General features: G+C 43.0%; 1 protein-coding gene across 2 annotated transcripts in view; it reads left to right on the top strand.

The window, feature by feature from the left end:
- The first annotated feature begins 1,507 nt into the window (after positions 1-1,507).
- PIGZ (phosphatidylinositol glycan anchor biosynthesis class Z (Gwada blood group)) overlaps positions 1,508-25,074 on the top strand; it is a 79,489-nt gene continuing 55,922 nt past the window's right edge. Inside the window, exons 1-2 of one of the 2 annotated variants that reach the window (XM_086944247.1) lie at positions 1,508-1,807; positions 13,319-13,510. In XM_086944247.1, the coding sequence (XP_086800373.1) occupies positions 13,390-13,510 (121 nt within the window). In that variant the 5' untranslated portion in view covers positions 1,508-1,807; positions 13,319-13,389. Of the gene's footprint in view, positions 1,808-12,709; positions 12,815-13,318; positions 13,511-25,074 lie in introns of those variants that run through there. The other variant, XR_015300973.1, reaches the window with a different exon arrangement.

The following is a 25,074-nucleotide window of genomic DNA, read 5'->3' as shown; positions in this document are numbered from 1 at the left end:
TTTATGAAATACTATGTGGAAAATAGGAACCAAGATATCAGCGCAAAACAATTTCAACCTAATTCCGAATCAGTTGTTTCACTTCCCTTGTTCACAAACAAGATGCATGGGTCATTGCTTCCAAAGTATCCTTTGATGCCAACAAGCATTTTTACAAATGTTGAAATAAATAGGCACATAATTAAACTCAAGGATGCTGTCTTCTATGATGCCCTAAGAAAGGTTGCTCAGAAGTCTAGAAAATCAAATATTACTACTAAGGACTCGATTTCTATGTCGTTAGGAAACTGTCCCAAACAAATCGGTTCCAGAATAGTTTCCAAACGAATTGGGTCCTATGAGACCGGATGACTAATTACGATGCTTCCCAACATCGTTCGGTCGGACTCGTATTGACTTCAATGGGAGCCTGTGTTCTGATCGAGAACACAGGCTCCCATTGAAAAAATGTGTGGTAGGGGAAAACCTTGCACCCTATCGGGGCACCCCATTGTGCCTGCCACATTGTGCATGGTTGGGAAGACGGGTCCCTTGGGTACCCCCACGGGCTACATTCGTTGGTGTCAGTATGAAGGGGGTCCTGCAACGGGCCCCCCAAGACAGATTCTGGCAGCCGCTTAGTCTCGGGCAAACTGAATTAGTCGGGCTGTCTGAATCGGTCATCGTAATTGCACGTCCGGAAATCATATCCATAAAGCTGTACGAATCGGCTCTAAAAGAATTGGGCTGTCTGGATGCCTTTCGGAGCCGATTCAGTCTGCTCGAATGGTTTCTAATCATCGTAATCGGTCGTTGGGAAATCTGTACGATTCGGTAGGAAACAAGTGCTCCAAATCGAATTCTACAATACCGAATCCCATCCTGAGCCTTTCCTAATGACATCGTAATCGTCCCCTAAAAGGGAATCTGCCATAATGATCTCATATGTTGTAAAATCTACCTCCGGTTACCTTAATGCCGCAGGTCACCTTCTACGTCCCAGGCGATAGTCCTTACCAGACACAGTGTCCTTTAGATTTGAAAAGAGGACTTTCTTTGTCTAGAAATGGTTGAAAATACAAAGCCATTAATGCCACAGTTATGCATAGCCGTTTTTAATGCCCTGCCTTCAACAAGGTTCAGTTCCTACAGGCTACAACTTGTTGAATATTTTTTATTTAAGCATCACATCTTGTGTGGTCTCATCTATAGTCATCTCACAGATAAATCACCTCCAATCACCACTAGATATAATGTTAACCAATCATTAACGTTCTAGAGGAGGGTAAGCATAGGTAGCAGTTCTCCCAGAGCAAGACTGAACCACCAAATAAACCCACAACCAATCTTTCTCATTGCACAGGAACATCAAAGCCCCTTCCACCTTTAGCATCATATACCACAGACATAAAAATGTGGTATTTCTTTCATCCGGATGCTTCAGTTCATGGAAATAGACGTAGGACACGCTATAATTAAGCAGGACCAGTCATTCACTGCCGCAGACTGCGTCTGCGTTGGTCGAGGATGCTTTAAAAACAGGCTGCTAAGCTGCCGCGAGGACACCTGTGCGCTACATCCATGTGCGCCAATCAGGGAGGCTGTTTTCTTTTCCATTTATTTTTAAGGACCGCAATAAAAAAAAACGAGTACAGTCGGACAAAGGGGAATTGTTGCGAGAGACCGCAGTAGAAAAATAGATTTGGTGCCATGACCTGTGCAATAAATGTGCCTCGAGTGGAGCGTGACAGCCGTGCAGTGCCAACAGCACTAAAGGAAGGGGAGACCTGACAGGCAGTGCGGTGTGCGTGCGGCGCAGTACACCAAGGTAAGTGCGTGCCTCATTTCAGTGTGCGTGCGTGCGTGTTTGTGGTCATTCACTCGACTTGGATGTCTGCTTCTTGTGCTGTGGAATCCGAAGGTGGTGTCTCGGGGCTGCCGCAAATTATATCGGCGATTTCGCAGGCATTTAAAATAAGCATTTACACAAAAAAGCCGTTTGTGCAGAGAAGTTGCATTCATGCCAGCTGTCATTAACGTGCATAGCCCTTTTCCCCAAGGGGCTCCGAAAAAAAATAATTTGCATTTTCTCTATGATGTCACAAAGGCATGTCTGGTCTGAAATATGCAGCTATTTTTGCAGGCATGATTGCGTCCAGATGCATTAATCGTTGGTGTGCTGCGTAATCCCCTGCTGACCTAGATTGAAACTGCTGCTACCGTACCGCCGTGCGGTTTATTAACTGAATTTCAGACTGAATGGTCATCATATGACAGACTGTGTGATTTTTTATTTATAGATAATGAATTCCATTAGCCAATGTCACCCTCTGAACCCCCACTTACGAGCAAAACGGCAATAAAATATTGCAATTTTATTTTGAAAACCGAGCTGCTTTGTATCGTTTTTTCTTGCCACTCCGACTGGGTTTCAAATGTGTGTGTGTGCTTTTGCTGCTGTACGAAGTGAAACGTTTTACACGCATCGACTTTTAAATCCAGATTAGGCGAGTATAATTCGACCATCTAATCATTGTGTGTAATCAGATTACAGTTTGAAAGTATGTGTGAAGCTAGATTGTCTGACCTGACGTTTTGCTGTAATTAGAGAGGCGTGGATGAATGGTAAAACAACATTGCTGTACACTCTAATCACAGCGTCTCAGTTTGACCAGGTTGTGTGATCTTGCTCAAATCACTTTATGTCCCTGTCTCTGTGAGAGCCTTTGTTTGCTAAAATTGGAGCGCTCACGAACATGAAGCGCTACACAACTTCCAGGCATTTGCATTTTACTGCAGTCCTGTAAATGAAACTGTACTGTCACTGAATAATTTATTTATAATCCGTACATCTTTTATTATTACAGTTGGACACAGTCTATCATTTCAGCGAAACAAACAGCAAAATATTTAGGGGCATATTATCAAGAAACGGCGTTACGATTATCGCCACTTTGGTGATAATGGGCTTGATAATATGCCCTTGTGAATTCCCATACAAGCCCATGTTCTGGTGTGAACCTGGGCTTCTATGGGAATTCTCTTCTCCAGGGCATATTATCAAGCCCATTATCGCCACTTTAGCTGCAGTTTTCTGCCGCTAAAGCGGGGATAGTCGTAACGCCGTGCTTGATGATATGCCCCTTAGTCCCGTACTTTGTATCAATCACATTTTATCCAGTCTACACCGCAGATTGTATTAATGAAATTCCAGACAATACAATTTGTAGCCGAAACGCGTTGACAGTGTCCTCTTGTAAATATAGCTTTTTCACAATAAATCCTTCTGTGTGTCGGCATCTCCATGTAAGTTATTCGTGGTAATGTTGGAGTTAATTTTAAACAGTAGCAACAGTTCCTGTCTTGCTGAGATCCTCTCAAGTTTGGTGCATGTCACCAATCTATTTTGTTGGATTCTGCACAATAAATGTCACGTATATCTGTTAACGTCTTCCAGTCCGACCCACCGCACTATGGGGCATATGTACAAGCCACACAAAAAAGGTAAGATAGGGTCAGAGGCCAGAGTTTAAAGACCAACTGGAATATGCAGCTCCAAACTAACATGTAAATACAGAATATATACCAGCGTCTATATGATAAGAGAACAAAAGAAGAAAAATTCCTAAGAAGACTCAAAAATTTAATATGGCAAGGTGACATAAACGTTTATGTGTGTGGATTCCCATCATTCACCAAGCCTGGTGATTAGCTTCATCATTTGGGTATCCTTTTGTATAAAGTGACATTCCATCTCTATATATATCAGAGCTCTCGAGTGTCAAAAGGTATAGTTACCAAGATGAGCAAGATAGAATATGTGGGAACAAGTTATTAAGTGCAGTGCAAAATGTGAAGTGAAAAATATAAAATTGATGCGTGAACAGACTGCAGTTTTAACAAATAGCTGTCCTCAACAGAAGTGGACCATTTCTGTTGAGGACAGCTATTTGTTAAAACTGGTCCTTGAGTTGTGTTTTTAACCCTTGATCGCGACAGACACTAATAAAATTCACAGTCTGTTTACGCATCCATTTTATATTTTTTAGCGTTTCCTTATTATTCTTTATTTGCGAATTCGCAAATAAAGAATAATTTCCAATGCATTCCTATGGCCCAGGATGCCCATAGGAATGATAGTGCAATAATTCTCAAATTGCGAATTTGCAATTTGCTTATCGCAATTTGAGAATTATTTCAAGGGTGCAGGGGTGTCTCAAAGACACCCTGCTGCACCCCTGAAATCTACATGTGTGTGCATGTGGCAAACATACATGCCCTATGGGCATGTATGTGTGTCACATGCCACCCTCACAAATGCCAAATAGGGCATTTTTAAAAGAAATCGCGAATTACCACCAACTACAAGTTGGTGGTAAATTGCGATTTCTTAACACAAATTCGCAATTCAAAAATGTTTCATACATATCATTTAAGGAATCGCAAAATTTGCGATTCCTTAAATGCTATGGCAAAATAAGGAATCGCAAACTATTGCGATTACTTAAATTGCGATTTTTTGATACATAAGAAAAAATGCAAAAAGGCCATTTGCGAGTCGCAAAAGCCTTGATACATCTGGCCCTTTCTTCTGTTGTTCTCTTATCATATAGACGCTGGTATATATTCTGTATTTGCATATGTACAAGCCCCTATTGCCACCACAACGTCACTTTTATCGACGTTGTGGTGGCGATAGGGGCTGCTCCTTATTTTCAAGGCGGCGTTAAGCCACTTAACGTGGCTTAACGCTGCCTTGTAATTAGGGCCCCCTTTTATGCTGTAGTTAGTGTGAAAGGGGAAAACAATGGGTGTTACAGTGGGCGTTCCTCAGCAACACCCATTGTTTTTGACGTTGCCCCCTATGTACAAGGGTGGTGTACATAGGAGGCATCGCAGTGCCAACACTAAGACCAGGGAAAACCTGGTCTTAAGTTGGCAAAACAAGGAGAAATGCTTTACTTCTCCTCGTTTTTGCTTTTTCCATGTCCGCTGCCTTGTGCAGCACACATAGAAAAAGCAAAATGCCATGGATTGTTTTTGTACAGGACGGTCCTCCTTCCTGTACATAAACAATCCTTTAAAAAAAATCATTTTGTGACTTTCGTGTGTGCTGCAATAAGCTGCACACGTGATAGAATGGCATTTTAGGATTGTTTGTGTGCAGGAAGGGACACCTTCCTACACATAAACAATCCCCCCCTACACGCATAGTGCAAGGGTGCCTGCGTTGGCGCTAAGTTGCTAAACTTAGCGCCATCGCAGGGGTAAACGCAAGGCTGCACCACATTCTTGTAAATATGGTGCAGCCTTGCGTTTCAGAAGTGGCGGAGAGAGGCGTTAAACCATGTTGGCTAACACCAATCTCCTCCACTTTCTTGTACATATCCCCATATGCACCTAATCACAGGAGTCTAAGTTACTAATTCCTTCTATCTTCTACGCATATACCAACAGCACCGATAAGCTTCTTATTGTGTAAAACACTGATAGTGGTGACCACCTCCAACTTTGCCTACTAAAGCAGTCTGCCTCTTGGGCTGCCATATTAACTTTAGGGTGTGCAACAACACATTTCTGGAAGGCATCTGAAGAGGTTTACTACCTGAATATCAACATTTACCTAACATCCTGCCAACACAATAAGGCCAAGATATCTACTACAGTGAAGGTAAGTCTACATAGGTACATTTAGGTTTACTATAAATAACTCCGCATTTAGGTCCCTGATGATACACATATATTCATGGTATGTAGAGGTGCAGTGAAGAATAACAAAGATATACTTACCTTTGTATACTCACATAACAATATTCCGGGAACCGGATATTTTGTCCATGATAATTTGGCTTGTCGACAATATTGTCCTTGTTAGTCTGACATACAACCCTAAAGGTGTATGCCAAGCGGACCTCCCTACACATGTTCTAACCTACCTCCCAATAAATCAGGGTCAAGAGTGATTTGCATGTAGCTGGGTCCAAACTGAGGTGGCATGGTGAGCAAAAGAGCGATGGGTTGGAATGCTACCCCAAGCGATTACTAGTGGTTAGACTTACTACAAGCTGCGTCCCGTCACCTTTTGCGTGTTTCATGTACAGCAAGAACTACTCCAGAGTCACGATTCAAATGTGAAAACGTTTAATCGACCCAATAATGTCTCTTTGACTCTGCGTGCCGCTTACATTGGGAAACCGCCTCGTAAATTGACTTTATGGATTAGCTCTATTGATTGGAGATAGTGAGCTACAAAGTCAAGAAGTGAGCTCTGCTAACATGATCATGTACACATCATGACCTGTATATATATGCACACAATTGAGCATGTTTTCAAATCAGTTTTAGGGGCGTGGTACATAAAGGCCTTTTACAAAAGCACAGGCGTTGTGGCTGCGAAATACTTTTTTGAAATATACAAACCTGGTTTTGCAAGCCAGACAAGTCGTTTTGAATCACAAAAAGCAGTTTTGAAACCCCTTCTGAATCTCAGACAGAAGAGGCTGTGAAAGAGGTGCCCCCTTTTATTTGTGAGTTGCAATGGGATGTATCCATGGTTTGTGGTTGTATTTGACGACACAACCCAGTTATCAGTTTCTGACACCCATGTGGGGTGGTAATTGATTTGCAAAGGTGAAGCTGTTCCCCTGGGACAGCTTCCCCTTTGACAATCCTGTTGGGCTACCTCTATGGGAACAATCAGTGGTCCAGGTCTCCATTGCATACTCACCCTAATGTTTTTCCAGCATATTTAAGGAACTTACACTGGTTTTACATAGTTGGTATGTTGTCCCTCACATGCTTTGTTAACAGTTTGAAAATAATACGATTGTTTGTTACCCCTGAAGAAGGGTCGAAGTAGACCCGAAATGCATTGGGTGTTCTTGAGTTTGTAAATGTTTTAATACCATCTTAATTTGCGATTGCTAGTTGTTTAAGACATATCGCAACAGTATAACTGTATACAAATACATCCTGTTTTCATGTGTTTAAATCTTGGAGAAAAAATGAACTGAAGTGGTTCAAATACAATATTGAAAGTCACACAGTTTGATGTTGATTCTATTTTGGATTTATAATCATTTTTTAAAATATTAGGAGTACATGGTATATTGATTTTTGAGTTCTTGAAACCTTAGGGACAAGGGTTGAGCATCTCATAGACCAGGTGACTCCTGGCCTCGACAGTCCCTCACATGCCTCCATTCCTGCATTCACTGCTATTCGTATAAGGCTGGTAAATGTGTTCTGCCTCATTAGCATTCATGGGTAGAATACAGATTGCATGTGACTAATTACGACACCAGTTGCATCACAAATTATAGATAAGTTTGCAAACGACCCACTGTGCAATTTGCATATCATGGGTTGCAAATTTGGGGGCATATTAATCAATCTTTCAGGCACTCAAGCTCCACCAATGGAACGCCTCCCTGGGGCAGAGTAACTCAAGGCAATGATTTGTGCTGCCTTGCGTTACTCCAGATTATTGAGCCATGCAGGGCCTCGAAAGGTGGCCTTTTATTTGCCACGATAAATCCAACTTAGGTTTCGCATTGCACATTTGGGCCCCCTTGTGTGTTGCAATGGCGATGCAACACATTGCTAAATCTGGCCTTGGAGTTTGTACATCAGGCACATATTTCTGTCACTTTCTTGTTTTTTGAATGCGCCCATGGGCTTTTCTGTGGCATAAACCCAGCTGGGGGCAATGGAACCACTTCAGTTCATTTTTTCTCCAAGATTTAAACACATGAAAACAGGATGTATTTGTATACAGTTATACTGTCGCCATATGTCTTAAACAACTAGCAATTGCAAATTAAGATGTTATTAAAATATTCACAAACTCAAGAACACCCAATGCATTTCGGGTCTACTTCGACCCTTCTTCAGGGGTAAGAAACAATCGTATAATCGTGCTGTATATTAACCCTTTGTGTGCTCGTGACGGAACCGTTCCGTCACGAGCCTCGGGTGGGCTGGGCTGGTGACGGATTTCAGAGCGCTTTACAAGATAGACTTTCTTAAACTAAGGAACCTATCGTAATACAGCAGCTGCTTGTTAACGTACAAGTAACAGAAACAGGAGATTTGACGCCGGGGGTAATGTTTGTGAACAACTAGCTTCTTATTACACCTTTTGTCAGTGGGCTAAACAGTAATGGAAGCTGGCGCTGCAGCCAGACGTCATGACCTAGAAAAGCAGTACCCTATTCAAACATCTGCCTCGGGGAAGCATATAATACATCTTTTTATGTAGTCCTGCTTAAACGTTGTTTCAAACCTCGCCTTTGATAAATATATTAAATTTAAAACAAATATCGTCCAACTAACAAAAGATGCTGAAAATTCATATTTCAAGCACGCCAACATATTCTGCTATAAGATTCTAAGATGTATATTTCAGGAGTTCGCACTTTTGTTGAAGAATTGTTGTTTCGTCTTCAGAGGGGATCTGTTCGATATCTTTTCAACTACAGTATGTCACAATGAAACGTCAAATATTCAAACTAGGATCAGTCTTCCATTGAGCATGAAACTTCACAGTCATTTTTCACGAATTGATGGCAAGCAAAGATTCAAAGGGGCAGATTTGCAACCCCCCTGCGCCACCACTACGTCACTTTTTGTGACGTACTGGTGGCGCGGGGGCTACTCCATATTTACAAGGAGAGAAAAAGCCACCCTCGTGACTTTTCCTCTCCTCGTAAATATGGCCCCTTCACGCGCAGCACTGTGTCTGGAAGGGGCGTTCCGTGGGTGTTGCTGTGGGTGTTCCCACGCAACACCCATGGAACAAGACGCATCTCCAGATTTACAAGAAATCTTAAATCTGGAGATGCGTTGGAATGCTACACCACCCATGTTTTCATTTCTCCTCCTTTTTTCCTCTTTCAATGCGTGCTGCATTTTACAGCACACATTGAAAGAGGAAAAAGCCTCTTGTGATTGTTTTTGTGAAGGATGGTGCCCTTCCTGCACAAATACAATCTCCCCACAACACAGGCATCCTTGCACCATGGTGCAAGGGTTACTGCGCCGGCGATTGGCTGCAGTTTGTACGCCAGCGTAGGGGGAAGCACAGAGTTGCGACATATTTTTTGTTAATATGTCGCATCTCTGCGCTATCCAAACTAACGCTTCAGAATAGGGGGTGGTGATGGACAGAGTATCTGAATTAAGCAGAACACTCCTACCCAGTCAACAGATCAGGGCTTGATCCATCGCCGTTTTTTAGCTCACTGCACCATCCTAGCTCAGAACCTGGCTACATACAAATTAGTCTGTCCCTGGCCCAGTGCATCATGGGAACAGGGCAGACCAAACTACCAAGCCAATTCTTTTACTGGAAAGGAAACAAGCTTCCGGGCACCAGTTTCTGGCATTACAGTCGTCTTCGGCCCGGCTTGCTTTAATCCTGATGGTGCAGTGAGCAAGGGACTCATGTCTGAGCATACCCTTCCACGCCTATGGTGGACAAAACGATTCAGAAAAGGGGGTGGTGATGGACAGAGTATCTGAATTAAGCAGAACACTCCTACCCAGTCAACAGATCAGGGCTTGATCCATCACCGTTTTTTAGCTCACTGCACCATCCCAGCTCAGAACCTGGCTACATGCAAATTAGTCTGTCCCTGGCCCAGTGCATCATGGGAACAGGGCAGACCAAACTACCAAGCCAATTCTTTTACTGGAAAGGAAACAAGCTTCCGGGGACCGGTTTCTGGCATTACAGCCGTCTTCCGCCCGGCTTGCTTGAATCCTGATGGTGCAGTGAGCAAGGGACTCATGTCTGAGCATACCCTTCCACGCTTATGGTGGACAAAACGATTCAGAAACTAACGCAGCACGGCGCAGCAAAATAACTTGCTGCACCGTGCTGCATTACTTTGTTGTAAATCTGCCTTAAAATATGTAAACGTTCATTATACGACTTACAGTCTAACCAAAAGGAAATTTTAAAAAATGACTTATTCCTTCAAAAACACAAACAAGCTTAAATAAAAGCCTTGCAATCAACAATTGTTGTGCAAAAGAAAATGTCAGCGCGATTGTAACAACAAGGAATGTAAGGAAGCTTGAAGGCTGGTGAATGGCATTGCGCTGCATTAACTGATGCACTAAGTCAGATTAGAGTGGTTTGTAAATGGAAACAGAACCTTGAGAAAGGTTATATAGAACAATATTACACGCTACCTAATATCTTTCTTTTATAGTGTATATGTATTTGGAAATAGCTTGAAAAAGCTGCTTATTCCAGATGCAGGTACAAAGGGCTCGTACTGAAATCAGAATGTTTAGGTTTTGTTTACCTTTAATGAATACTTTGTAGTAAAAAAACAAGTGACAATAATGAGAGTGGATTTATGTGGTTCTGTGGCTGTAGTGTTTACTACAGACTAATGCATTTGCTGCATTTGCCCATATGGTTTAGATAATCTGCAGATCATATTTCATGAAAAAGTTTTCTAGACCAAATATATGAAAATAATATTACCAGAAAAGGTAACACGTAATTTTGCTCAAATGGATGCAGCAAGCATGAAGCAGGAAGTCCGTGCAGGCGTGATTTCTTTCAATAAACAAAGCTATACTTGCAGAGTTCAGGTGCAAGGCAACCAACTTAAATTCTACCATTCATCTACATGTGGATAGCAGCTGCAGCAGCCTAGGCATTATCCAATTCTACCACAGTCCATAGGTGTGCTTGCCAATATGTAAAATGGTATAACTATGCTAGTGCCGCACATTCTACCTTCATAAGGAGGCGTGGGATAGTATTCTGCTTGCTTTTGGTGTAAAGCTTCCTACACAAAATCCAAGCCGACTCAGTGCAAGGCAACAACCCAAACCAGCATTGGCCGTGCGCGCCCGTGAGACGCGATATGTGGTGGGGGAGGGGAGAAGTAGGAGTTGTGTGCACACACGGCCAATGCTTGAGAAAACAAAAAGGACGCGAGCTTGAAAAAAAAAAGGATGCAAGTGGTGCGCGCACGTGATGTCGAGTGGTGCACGCGCGCAATGTCGCCTCTGCTCGTACATGGGCACAAAACCAACCACACGCCTCATACCAGCAAAAAGAATGTGGTAGGACTTTTCAAAGCCCACTACTAAATGTCTCTCAGGCAGCGCATGCGCTGGCTCAGCGACACCTAAAAAGTTGTGGGCGGGTGAAGGGGGCACAGGGGGAGCGTGGAACGGGAGCACGGTTGTTTATAATAATTTTAAAAAGGAACTTACCTGAAGCTGCCGGCCGCCTCCCGCCGTGCCTCGGTGTTCTCACTGGTTCCAGCACGCACTGGGACAGCATCACAGACTTCCTGTGCAATCCTGCGCTGCTCTCATGCCATGAGAGCAGTGCGGGGATTGGCCTGAGTCGGCTGCTTTGGCACTCTGCTCAGGACAGGGAGTCTGTGCTGTTTCTCCAACCCGGCTGTTCAATGCAGCTTGGTTGGAGAAACTTAAGTGCGTATGCGTGTTTGGCCGCGTGTTTGGCCGCCCTAAGACAGCTAGCCAAACACACATATCGCACTTAGAAGTAAACAAACCAGTCCACCTCGCCTCTCCCGTGGCTGCTGCCCTGCCCCTTGCTGCACAAGCTGGCTCAGCCAGCAGGTTAAAAACAAAACAATGAAAGAATGTTGTTTAATATTTCAGCTGCTGGCTCTGAGCCAGTGAGGCGATGCACCTCCGCCATTGCAGAGGAGCCGCCCCTGGTACTAAATGCTCACCTGTTAATAAAATAACTCTTCTTTTGTTAATAGACAAAAGGACTGACTGGACATTGAAGTTATTGAGTGTTATCTATTGCGCCACATTGAATTGGGGCCTCTTGACCCATAAACCTCAAAAGCAGGGCTCGAGACAGCTCCCCCCACTTATTTTACCGGGAGCTCGATAACTGGAGCACATGGAGCCACACATTCACTCTTTGGCCTCTCTGGGGCGAGTTCGGAGCTCATTCAGAACGCTGCTCACGCACTGGCTTCTCTGATGCAATCGCATCTAAGGGGTGCGCGAGGGGAGGCAATGAGTCTGATGGTGCAAGCCACCTTTCGTGACGTCACTTCCTGTTGTGACGTCAGCGTCCCCCCACTTCTTTTTTTTTAGTACTCGTGCCCTGCTCCTAGGGGAAGCCAACACTGCTCACTCTCACTACTCTGATAAGAAGTTAAATGTCAAAAGGCAGTGCACAATCACAGCAGTCTTTGGACACCAGGAGGAAACAACATGCGCGATACCGGGCACTGCCCAATAACCGTTGACTGTCTCTGGTCCCCAATAAAAGATATCACCCCCCACCCAGCCATTTTGGAGGCATACCATATATGTTACTCCAATGCATGTGTCCCTTGCTGTCCCCCGTCCCCTGCACTACTGCCACTTTTGACACAGGACCTCTTTCTTACCACTAACTGTCGAAAATTCACCATTTGTGCGAATTTTCTGAAGGCTTAAGTCGAAAGTGCCATCTGTGGCCGAGTTTGTGAAGTAAGAACTGTCTTAGGCGCCCTGGCCACTTTTGGTCTGCCCACGCATAAGTTGGGAGGCCAAAGAATGCGTTTTTTGATGAGTCCAAGGCGTCCGCAGAGCTGAGCAAATGGAAGCGGAATGGTGAGAGCCGGAAGGGCAAAGGCACAGCGCCGAAGGCGGTGAAGAAAGATAAAGAGGGGTGTTGGAGGGGGCGTGGCCTAAACATCATAATGAGAGCCACATTGATTTACTGGCTGCAGATGATAACCAGAACAGCCCAGTTTGTGTACGAGGAACAGACTTCCAGATTCATCTAGAAAAAAGCCTCACACCCCACGCAAGGAGCGACCGTGCAACTCAAGTATGAATCCCTGCGATATTTTTATTTTGCAGAAGTGTGTTTTTTCACTAACGCCGGTTTTTTTTCTTCGGTCGGAATCATTTCAGCTCTTTTTCATTCTCATTCTGTGGATTTATTGTCTGAGTTAGTTTCCTAACTTCAAACTTCACATTTCTTTTTGTTTTGAGAGGATGAGTTTTGCTTGGTTTTGGAATGGTTGAATTCTGTGTTGATTTTGGTCGATTTGATTATTTGCTTTCTAATGCTGCATTATGTGTTCTGCTTTGCGGCGTGTGGCTGCGTGGGTTTTCTATTCTTCTGAAAAAATGTTTAATGAGTTATTATTATTTTTTAATCAGGCTTTCTTTCGCATTGGCGCCAAATTAGAAGAACCCTGTTGTCGGCCTGCCACTGCCTTTCAATAAGAAATAGCTTAACAGAATGCAATAAAGTGAATATTTCGTAGTTTTCCTTAACTGAGTAAATCAACTCATTGCCTTCACTAACCCTATGTCACTCTCGTAGGAGGCTGGTTGGACATCATCCATTGACGCCAATGTCTGCCGGGCTGACTTGGGCCAACTATAGATGAACCCATGGAGACCACACAGATACTCTGGGCAGTGCTGGCCCTTTTCAGAATTGCCTGGTGCCTGTTTCCTCAAACGGGCTACATTCACCCAGATGAGTTCTTCCAGTCACCTGAGGTCATGGCAGGTAAGCATCTTTCTTCTAGTTTGCTACCTTATGTCCCGGTATGTTTTGTTGACTTTTGTTTAATATGGCACTGGTGTGGCTTCCTAGTGCTTGTGTGTTTTGTGCAGTGCTGGAATTAGAAAAGAAAATACTCCGGGAACCCATAAATTGGGGGGGTCAAGGTGTGGCAGTGGAAAGGGGTGGGGTCTCAAGGGGCAGAGCTTGAAAAACGGATGTACGTTGTTACAACGCATGCTTTTACCACGCATGCCTTTACAACGCAGGTTTTTCAACGCAAGTTGTTACAACGACTTGCGTTGGGGGGGCGCTGATAGTGAATAGTTTAATTTACTATTCCAACTCCAGTCCCCGTGGATAGTAGGGAAGGTGTTGGATAGTAAATTAAACTATTACCTATCCTAGAGCGCCCCCCAGCGCAAGTCGTTGTAATGACTTGCGTTGAAAAACCTGCGTTGTAAAGGTACTGCGTGGTAAAAGTTGCGTCGTAAAGGATGTTTCCCTGAAAAACACACACACGTATAATTTTTTATCTGCTGCAAAGAAATTGGCAACAAGGTCATATGTACAAGTAAATCTGTTCTAGATTACTTAATTGATCCTATAGAGGCTGCTTTTTAAAATATCTTACCAGGTTAAGACACCTGCTGCAGAGGTCATTGTTTGCCCAGCAATTTTGGAGGGATTATGTTATGTTATGTTATTTTGATTTGTAGCGCGTGTGGAAACTCACAAGTGTCCCGAGATGCCAGAAAGGGTGGGGATTATAATAGTTGTGATTTAACTCTAGCATTAAACGCAGTTCTAGGAGATTTCTGAGTTTTGCCCAGTCACACTTTTGACTACTAAAGTAAAATAGAGGGTTAATGTGCCTGCTGCAAAGAACATTGTGTAACATGCACATCAAAGACTGATATTTTATTTAGAGAGGTAAGTGGGCTACTGCTTTTGACACTCAGATCATTTTGTTACTACCAGTTCATACGTTGCAAGCCTTCTAATGTAGCACAGTGATCATGGAGCCTCGTGCAAATTGTAAGTCGTGGATTTGGATACATAGGGGCATATTTACAAGTTTAGTGGTGCAGGGCAGCACAGCAACTCACCTTGCTGCACTGCCCTGCATCACAGGGAAAGGGCAGCAATGCGACATATCTTTCCAATACGGCACATTCCTGTCCTTTCCCCTTATTCTGGTGCCATTTTGGCCGCATAGCGCCAAAGCAGATGCAAGGGTGCCTCCGTTGTGTGCAGAATTATTTTTGTGGAGGAAGGGGCACCTTCCTGCACAAAGGGGCTCCTTTCTGCACAAAAACAATCCTAAGAGGCTTTTTCCTTTTTGTATGTGTGCTGCAGAATGCAGCGTTCGTATGAAGAGGAAAAAACAAGGAAAAATGAAGATATTGCTCCTCGTTACGCCTCATCTGGGGAGGCGTAACATTTTGGTGCATTCCCAGGTTTACAAGTCCTTGTAAATCTGGGAATGTGTCAAAAACCACGAGATTTTCTGGGATACACCCACCACAATGCCGATGGAACGCCTCCTATGCGCAGAATAAGGCAATGCAGCGATTTGCGCTTCGTTGCCTTACTCCAAATTTTTTAAAGCCATTCAAAGGAAAGCAAATTGACTCTGTGTCGCTTCATAAATCTGACTTAGAGGCTTGCGTCACGCATGTACCACTTTGCGTGGTGCAAACGTGATGCAAACCTCTCATAAATATGCCCCTTTTGTGTTTCCTCCAGATCTGTTGTTATTCTAAGATTACGAAGAAGGGTTACTTTGAGAAGTAATAACGTCTTGTTATTACAGACAACAGCAATCACGGTTTATATCCTGACTTTGAGTTTCTCCTGACCATTCAGTCTTAACATATAGACCCTCATTACGATTTTGGTCGGAAAGCATTCCAACCGACTCCTTGCCAGAATAGTTTCTGACCGACTCGGGTTTGGGAGAACGGACGACCGATTATGATGGTTCCGAACACTGTTCAGTCGGACTCCCATTGATTTCAATGGGAGCCTGTGTTCCCAACAACACAGGCTCCCTTTGCAAAAAGGGGTGGTTGCAGAAAACCCTCCACCCTGTGGCAGGCACCCCAAGGTGCTTGCCACACTGTGCATGGTTTGAAAGAGGGGTCCCATGGGTACCCCCACGGGCCCCAACCGGAAGCCCTCAGGTGAAGGGGCCCAGTTAGGGGCCCCAAAATCAGTTTCCGACAGCCTTTTTGTGTCGAACAGACCGAGTTGTAAATGCTGTCGGAATCTGACATTGTAATCGGATGAGTGGAAACGCTGTCCTCTGAGCTGTACGAATCACCTCCGACCGACTTGGATTCTCCGAATGCCAGTCAGAACCGAGTCGGAATGACCAACCGATTTCCTTCTATCGTAATTGGTCATTTGGAAATGTTTCTGAATCAGTGGGAAACATGGGTTCCGAGACAGGTTAGGAAAATCCGAGTACCATTCAGAGCCTTTCCCACTGACATCGTAATGAAGCCCATCATAACTAAAAGTATGGATGATATGTGATTCCAGCATCTTATAACCCTCATATTCTTATGTTACATTTCATGTACATTGATTTACACACTTGTATGATTTATTGTACCTCTGTGCATGATGTAAAGTGCCTTGGCATCCTACTCTGAGGTAAGTAACGCTATAAAATAATGAAATAAAAATAGTAGGTGCCATTTAATTAATATTTGTGTAATCACTCACAAAGTCAGATAAATCTTGCATTCTTACAATACAAGCACATCTCTTACATAGGAAGTTGAATAAAGTTAAAAACATAACACCAATAATTTCTTAAGTACTTTCGAAGTGTCAGCAAGCTGTGCTCCTTTGTTTCCCTCCATCACATTGGCATCTAGAACAGTAGTGACTACCACTGAGTAGCACAGGAGAGGGGGTGGGGGGATAGGAAAAAAATGACAAAATTACTTACCTTTCTGCCGGATTACCGCCTCACCTCGTCCTCTTCTGTTCCTGCTTGAAGCTGGAAGCACACCCAGACTCACCTAAGCCAATCACAACGCTGCATTGCAGCGTTGTGATTGGTCTGAGTGCCATGGTTTGGCGCTCAGACAGGCAGTTGGAGCATGTGCATGTTTGGCACCAGGTGGTGTATTACAGGCTGGTGGGGAACATGCAAAGTATGCATGACTGTTTGGCTGGACCAAGTCGGCCGACCAAACATTCATGCGCATTTAAATGCCCACCACTCCTCCCCATGCTGGCTGTGGCGACAGCCAAGCCCCGCCCGCAAAACTGCCTGACAATGCAAAAATAAAATGATAATAACATAGTGTTATTATCATTTTATCATTTTTTTTTCCACTGCGCAAAACTCAGTAGGGAGGCACTCCGCCTTAGCGGAGAAGCCTCCACTGGTCTAGACGTAAGGCTCCAGGTTGCTCCCAGCCAGGATGTTATATGAACAAAAGGAACTCCTATTACTTACAGTTGATTGGCTTCATTGTCATTCTAACTTTCTTGCTTCTTATTAGCCCTCTGCTGTAGGCTTTCTTCCTGTTTGTGTGTTTGTCCATCTGCTGGAGAGTGGGCGCATTACTTGTGTCCTTCAACTGCTCACTTTTTTAGGTGCTACTTTTTTCTTTGTGTTTAAGCACTCTACCAGAGTGTGTCTTTTTAAACTGGCTCCCTCGTGTACTTCTCTTCGGCCATGTTCCCCTCGTCTATGTTGGCTTTGACACCACCCTCCCTTCCACAGTCCATGTTGGCCTTTCAAGCAATCTGTGTTGTCCTTGCTCCCGCGCTTCCTCCCTCTTGCTGTTTGTATTGTCTTTGCCCCTTCCCACCCTCCCTCCTGTCCTATCTCTGTCGCCTTTGCCCCTTCCCACCTGCTGTCTGTGTTGCCTTTGCCCCCTAACACCCTCGCTCCCACTGTCCATGTTACTTTTGCCATCCTGCTGTCTTTGTTGCCTTGCCCCAGCCATCGTCCCTCCCGCTGTCTATTTTGCTTTGCCCCTAATTTGTCCGTGTTACCTTGCCCCTTAGCATTCTCTCTCCCACTGACTGTGTAGCCCTCCCTTCGACTGTCCATGGTGCCTTGCCCCAGCCCGTTCTCCCTCCCACCCATTTGCATTGCCCCCCCACCCAATTAAAAAGCAATATGACACAGACATAGCTGGCAACGTCATAGTGCTTTTTGCCCCTCCACCCGCTCTATATGTTGCCTCTCACCCGCCCTGCCCTCCCTCTTGCCAGCAATAAGAAAAGGGCTAGGAAGAGGCCACGTTATGGTTTTTTAAATTTTATTTTTTACTTTTAGCCATGCTAGATAGCAGCCGTGCAGCTGTACAACATGGAAAAAACATTGACAAAGCCAATACCTTGCGTTGACAAGATATATTGGCTGTGCCAATGCTTGTTTTGTTTTGTTTGTCGAAAGCAGCAATACGTTGCAATTTGTATTGGCCTAGATTCTGTGTTTCTTGTTTGCTTTAGAGTTTAGTGTTGGCCCATCTTGCAAATTCCCACGCACTACTAGTTTTGGGCGTGGAGCTTCAAAGTAGGTTGGTTCAAGCTCTGAATGTGGTTAATGTGGTTACTTTTGGGAGAACTGCATGCCAACGTAGGGACATGTTAATACACCCATACATCAAGGCAGTTTCACAACTGGCACATTTAAAATCATTTTGTTAACATATTTAATTCTATATCTTACCATATGGATGAAATCAGTAGGTTTTAGATTAGTAGGTGGGGCTTTGAGTTACTGCCTGGGCGAGAGAAAGCTTGCTGCAAAGCAGTTTGGAAAGTTAAGGTTGACTAATAAGCAGATGGCATCTTATAGCACTCTGACATGCATCTTTTATTTCTATCCATCCCATCCATCGCCTTTGGCACCCAAGGTCTTTGGGGGCCACAGGCATGTACAAAATGCAATCATGATTTTTCAGGTATTTCATCTACTTATTTATTTAGGGTCCAAAACACACAAACCCAAGGAAGTAGCCAATACCCGCACTTGAAACATACATCTAGTCACACTGAGTGTGCAGAGCAAGCAGACCCAACCCTGCGTAAAAGAGTTCCTTTCAACTTTTCATCTTCCTTCCAGCAGTCTGTCCATGCATTCACCCTTCCATCTATTTATCCATCCATTCCTCTGCTATCCATCCGCCTACCCATCCATCTATCCATCCATCCATCCATCATTTCATATATACATCTACCTGTTCACATATTCACCCATAAATATTTTTTGTATCTGTCCCAGCCATCCATATACTCTCTTCCATATGCCCATTCTTCTGCTCTTTCGTCTTTTCACTTGTCGATCTTTTTTAATACTTCTGCTCAACCGTTAAAACTTCTATCCATCCATCCTTTAAGCCTTCCGCCAATTCTTTCACCTTTTCTTCCTTCCTTTCACCTTTTACCTTCTTTCCTTTCATGTTTTCTTCCTTACTCTCATCCTTCCTTTTTCCTCCCATTGTTTGCCCCTTTCTATCTATTCAACTTTTTTTCTCACCTCCTGGCTGTGTCTTTCTCTCTCATGCCAGTAGCTTTGCTATCTGTTCCTCTCTCTGGGCCCGATTCACAGAACTAACTTAAGACAAAATCCTAAACTTACTACCATTTTGGTATTCAGAGAAGGCACTTACTCATTTTGGTATTCACAGAAGGCACTTACTCATTTTGGTATTCACAGAAGTTAGGAGTCCTAACTTTAGGACTCCTAAATGCCTTCTGTGAATACCGAAAGTCTTAAAATTAGGATTTTTCTCAGTTTAGTAGTAGTAAAGTTAGGACTCCTAACTTTAGAACTCCTAAATGCCTTCTGTGAATACCGTAAGTCTTAAAATTAGGATTTTTCTCAATTTAGTAGTAGTACAGTTAGGACTCCTAACTTTAGAACTCCTAAATGCCTTCTGTGAATACCGAAAGTCTTAAAATTAGGATTTTTCTCAACTTTACTACTACTAAACTGAGAAAAATCCTAATTTTAAGACTTTCGGTATTCACAGAAGGCATTTAGGAGTCCTAAAGTTAGGAGTCTTAACTTTACTACTACTAAACTGAGAAAAATCCTAATTTTAAAACTTTCGGTATTCACAGAAGGCATTTAGGAGTCCTAAAGTTAGGAGTCCTAACTTCTGTGAATACCGAAATGACTAAGGGCCAGATGCATCAGGCGAAATGCGCTCGCAAAAGGGCCAGATTCTCAGAATCTGGCCCTTTGCGAGTGCAATTTTTGCATTTGGGATGCATCATCCCAAATGCAAAAATCGCAAATAGAGAATTCGCTAAATTGCGATTGTTTGCATTTAAGGAATCTCAAATTGAGATTCCTTAAATGCAATGCATGAAAGTATCAAAAATAGCGAATTCGCTAATAGGGCACGCAAATTACCACGAAGTACAACTTCATGGTAATTTGCAAAAACTTTGAAAAATGCACTTTTGTGCATTTTTCAAAGTTTCATGTTGCGCACACACATGCCCTAAGGGCATGTGTGTGCGCAACATATGTGTACAGATCACATTCAGGGGTGTAACAGGGTGTCCTTTGGACACCCCTGCACCCTTGAACTCGCAATCTCAATTTGCGAATCGCTAATTGCGATTCGCAAATTTGAGATTGTCTTCCCATTCATTCCTAAGGGCCTCTAGGCCCATAGGAATTAATGGGGAGGTATTCATTAATTGCGACTCGCAATTTGCGAGTCGCAATTAAGGAATTCTAAGGAATCGCTATTTTTATAGGGATTGCTTGATGCATTCCATTTTGCTATTCCTTATTAGCGATTCCTTATTTTTCGCTAATAAGGAATCGCAAAATGGATGCTTGATGCATCTGGCCCTAAGTGTCTTCTATGAATACCAAAATGAGTAAGTGCCTTCTGTGAATAAGAAAATGGTAGTAAGTTTAGGATTTTGTCTTAAGTTAGTTCTGTGAATCGGGCCCTCTGCATTGCCCTAGTTCAATTAGTCCCCTTTCTGTATTTCCTTCCTATGCCTGACAGCCTACATCCTCTTACGTGATATTTATAAGCACTTTGTCTGTAGACCTGTAGACAGAACAGGAGGCCCACAAACAACTCATCACATTTTAGGTGGAACCCATTTCACCAGTCCATGCATGCTTAATTTGAGCCGGTGGATCCCCGTGCGCTGCACCAGCACTTAATGGGATTCTAGTGCTCAGCACCCGCACTTAACTCTCATCATCACTTATGATACTCTGCCACATGGTGACACTGCTCATCTAATTTAGACATGAGAAGAACAACACTTGTTTATGAATATAATATACAAATATACATAATATAATACTAATACCTGCCCTCCCAGCCATTCCTTTGGCTTTGGGGACCTGGAATAATCTGAACTGTCGCACTTGCAGGTGAGAGAGATGGTAGTTGATTTGGCACCGTCATTAGCAGCAGTGATTGCGCAATAGGTGGTGTAAGCTGCAGTCAGCGCCCTGGTCAAATTAAGCTTAGTCCATGTGCCCAGTGACAGTCTCCCCTCCTCTTTAGCTTCTACATTGGGGGGGTTCTCTATGCCACTGCACAAACCCTAAAGATGTTGCGACCAAGCATGGCTGGCTTTAGCGCTGGCGGTGCTGGTACGACAATCTTTTTTGGTGTCCCCCCAGACCTCCTCCTCAAATTCCCCCACTACCACTGGCAAAAGTGCTCTCATCTCTCAATAGCCCCTTTCTCACATCCATTTTTTTAGGCGATGGTAAAGGCTGGCCTTAAGTGGACATATCACGATCATTGAAAATGGCTAGTAATGTTTTGTTCAATGGATCATTCAAAAGTCAATATTTCATGTCTGTTTTCGATCTATATTATACTCCATCTAAATTAGCGAAATGGCAGGTATCAAAAGGTATTAACTGCAGTCGTTGTGGATACACGGCTGCCAATCTAGTCCATATGCTATTTCTGTGCCCGAAGTTAGCTCAGTTTATATGAGAAGTGCAAAAACTTTTTAAATAATATAATGGAGTCATCACCAATACTATCAGCTGAATTAGTGATATTAGGAGTTCAAGCTGAACAAATGGATGCTGTAACGATTGAAGAGGAAGGTTTTTTATTTATAGCTATGTCCGTCTATAGATATTGCATAACATCTCGACGGCTAGAAACTGATCCTCCAGCTTTTTTGCACTGGCAATCCAAAATATTAAATATATATCAACTAGAAACTGCGCTATACCAATTTAAGGGCCGGAAAAATAAGATGTTTGGACAAAAATTATGGGCACCCATCAGCAACTGGATATAATTATTTAGTCTGGAATTAATTTCATGTATCACAAATATTGTATATTTATATTGCTTCTTTTGCTGTATTATTTCGCTTGTACTTCTTATTGTAATAATCTCAAAAATGTTTTTTTCTTTCTGTGATGAACTAGTCAATGCTGATATAATTCTAATTTTGTACCAAATAATCTTCCACTGACATAAAAACTCAATAAAAATATATTTTTAAAAAAAAGGTAAAGGCTGGCCTTACTAATCCACTCAACTATCCACATAAAATCCAGATCTGTTCTTTGCAACAGCATATTAACCCTCTGCGCTACTTTATGCCAAGTCAAGACTGCCACTAGACAAAACTTGGATCTCTCTCTCTAGCAGGAACATTAATCACAAGAGTTATCTTGGCATTTTCATTGCTTCCTGAAAGCTGGACGCACAAGGAACTACGCAGCAGCTGTTTTTAGGTCGAGCCTGGCCAGCGCATGCGCTGCAAGGCATGCTGTTTTGAGGTAGGGACTTGAAGCTCCGCCCACTCTCTGCCCATATTTCTCATTGAATTGTGTCATTGTCCACTGTAAACTGTGGCTGTTCATTGGGCAAAAGGCTTAGCAGTCACTCCTTAGAACGCCTTGTCTCATTTTGTAACCTCTCATGGCGACACCCCCTGTTACGTGCGTTGTTACTCGGTAGGCTTTAATGACAGCCTCCGAGCACTATTTTCTCAAACAGTTTTGTCCTACCTACTGTTGCAGGCAGGACACGCTCTCTCCTAACGCTTTAAAAAACATTTTATAGCATGCTTTTGGAATGCCATAGGTCTCGCATATACGAGAGTTTAAGCTGTTGGCATTGTAAATGACAATGCCTTTTATTGATGTGTTTTAAAAACAACTCTGGCGGCCACACTGATCACAACACCCTATTAGCATCACCAAGCACCCCAGCTCATGTTTTTTATCATGTTGTTAGAGATTCGATGACAGACACTAAAAACAGATTCGAATTTTATTAACCCCTTCGATGCTGTTGACGGAACGGTTCCGTCATGCACGTCGGGTGAGCTGTGCGGATGACGGAACCGTTCCGTCATGACTCCGCCCGCGCAAGGCGGAGTCAGCATGGGCGGGGAATTCGCGCCGCAGCGATGCGGTTAATCATTTTTGGTCAAACCCGAATAAATGATGTTTGACATTCTTTGTAACAAGCTGGCGGGCATGAATCTTGGTGATATGGCTCTGGCCATGCCTTTTAGGAGTTAAGGCCCCCTCTTCAAGTCAGCAGTGCAAAAAATACTATATTTTTCTGTTCACAGGTACTTCCTTATACACTACAATCTGTATGTGTATTCTGCCTGAACAGTTAACTACTTATGTAGAAAAATAGGACTGTATTTACTCAACTCAATCAATTATTAATCTTCTTTTGGAAATAATAGTACTTTAGATGTCAATTATTAATACATGCTGTGCAATTACAAATGGAGAAGCACTGTTAAAAGCCACAAATGACCCATGCCTCTCCCGATAGAGTAAAATTAAATGACAAGCAAGCCGCACAAGCAGTGAGTGATAGATAGTAAGATGAGCAGGTTAGTTTAATGCAGCGATTGCGCTTTTTATAAGTCTGCAGTCACTTAATATTTCTGCTCAGAACTGACACGCCGGCAACATTTTTGGCACACGGAGACAATCTTGTGTAATTCTGGAAATTTCACATTATGCATGTTTGCGAAATTCCAGAAATTATCCAATTAAGTCACTTTGCGTAAATTTATGCTGTATGTCGCGAAAAATTTACAGCAAACTCACAGGAACAATAGAAATGTCCGAAAAGGCAGAAGTCTGCTGTTTGTGGCGCGGGTGTTTTTTTGCAAGGAGAAATGTGTCATCTTGTTCAAAATGGAAGCAAAGATGCATTTCACACTAAATGTAGCGACAAACACTGGCTTGCATTTTGCATAATTACATGTTATTTCACATGCAAATGCAAATTATGTGTTTTTCGAACACCCCTATCCGTTATCTGTCGCTATACACAATTCATGATACTTGATCAGCTCTTTGCAAAAAGGATGAATATAATTTAACAACACATCACAAATGTGTAGATTTTGGTGTAACCACTTTATTGAGAAAAGCCAGCAGCAGAGCACCAAGTGGCTTTGTACCGTAGTCTTAAAGAGGTAGAGTGAGCATGTTTAACTTAGGGTTTGGTTGTGCATATGCATTTGTTGACGCATCACCCCACCTATGCACAAGATACCTTGGGGCTTATTTACAAGCTCCTTGCGCCGCAGGTCTGTCACTTTTTCCCATATTAAAAGTGACTCCCCAACGGCGCAGGGGGTTTCTAAATTAGCCCCCTTGTATTGAGGTGGTCTGTATTTTTTACATAGATGGTTTTGCCTTTTTTAGGTTGAGCATTCAATACCTCTTGTTAGGTCGAGCATTGGAGACCTCTTGTATATACTTTAGTATATACTTATATATCAGTATATACTTATATGTGTATGTAGTTTGTGGGCTCTGGAGATCAGCCCTAGGACTTGTCTGCTTCCGCTTAGGGACTTTTTTCTATTCTACTGTCTCTATTTAACTGTCTTGATAGAAAACGACCAGCAGAGGTCAGTACAATAACAGAATCACTTTAGCATTCTCTAGATTCCAGCCTGTAGAAACTCTCTTCAATGAGCACCCATGGACAATAATATTTTTTTCAAATCTTGTATTTTCAGTGATATGACCACCGAAGGCCCCGATTTTATAATAAAAAGAGAGCTGTGGACCATACCATTTCTCACTGAAAGGCAATATTTCTCTCCACGTGTTCCCATACCTGGCGCGTCGCACTGTTTGGCGCTTACTTTCCACCATATTAAAGAACAGTAGATGTTTCAGCACCCAGGCTAATGAGCTGCATAGCTAAATACGTTTAAGGTCCCAAAGGCGAGACTGATTGCATTGCAAGTGCTTGTTTGAGGAATGCAAGGTGCAGAATCCAAAATGGTGCTTCCTTCATTAAAGCCCCATACACAGACAAAGTCAACTTCGAATTTACATAATTCGATATTACCAGAAAGACAGAAACGTACATATGCTGTCTCTCATTATAGCCCAGTCAGATGGAAAGAGCAACCCAGCACTTTGGTCACCACCAGGAGAAGAGGGACTTTGGTCTGCTGAGTCTTCCAAAAGAGTGGTATATAGGTCATCCACAAATTGCTTATATATTAATAATATTTTTAGCATAATATTAACAAATGCAAAGTGTTTTTAAGAGTAAAAAAGGAAAGGCTTCCTCAAA

Source organism: Lissotriton vulgaris, chromosome 11 (genome assembly GCF_964263255.1).
Source record: "Lissotriton vulgaris chromosome 11, aLisVul1.2, whole genome shotgun sequence".
Taxonomy (NCBI): domain Eukaryota; kingdom Metazoa; phylum Chordata; class Amphibia; order Caudata; family Salamandridae; genus Lissotriton; species Lissotriton vulgaris.
The sequence above is the reverse complement of the archived record's forward strand: the minus strand, read 5'-3'. Positions and strand labels throughout refer to the sequence as shown.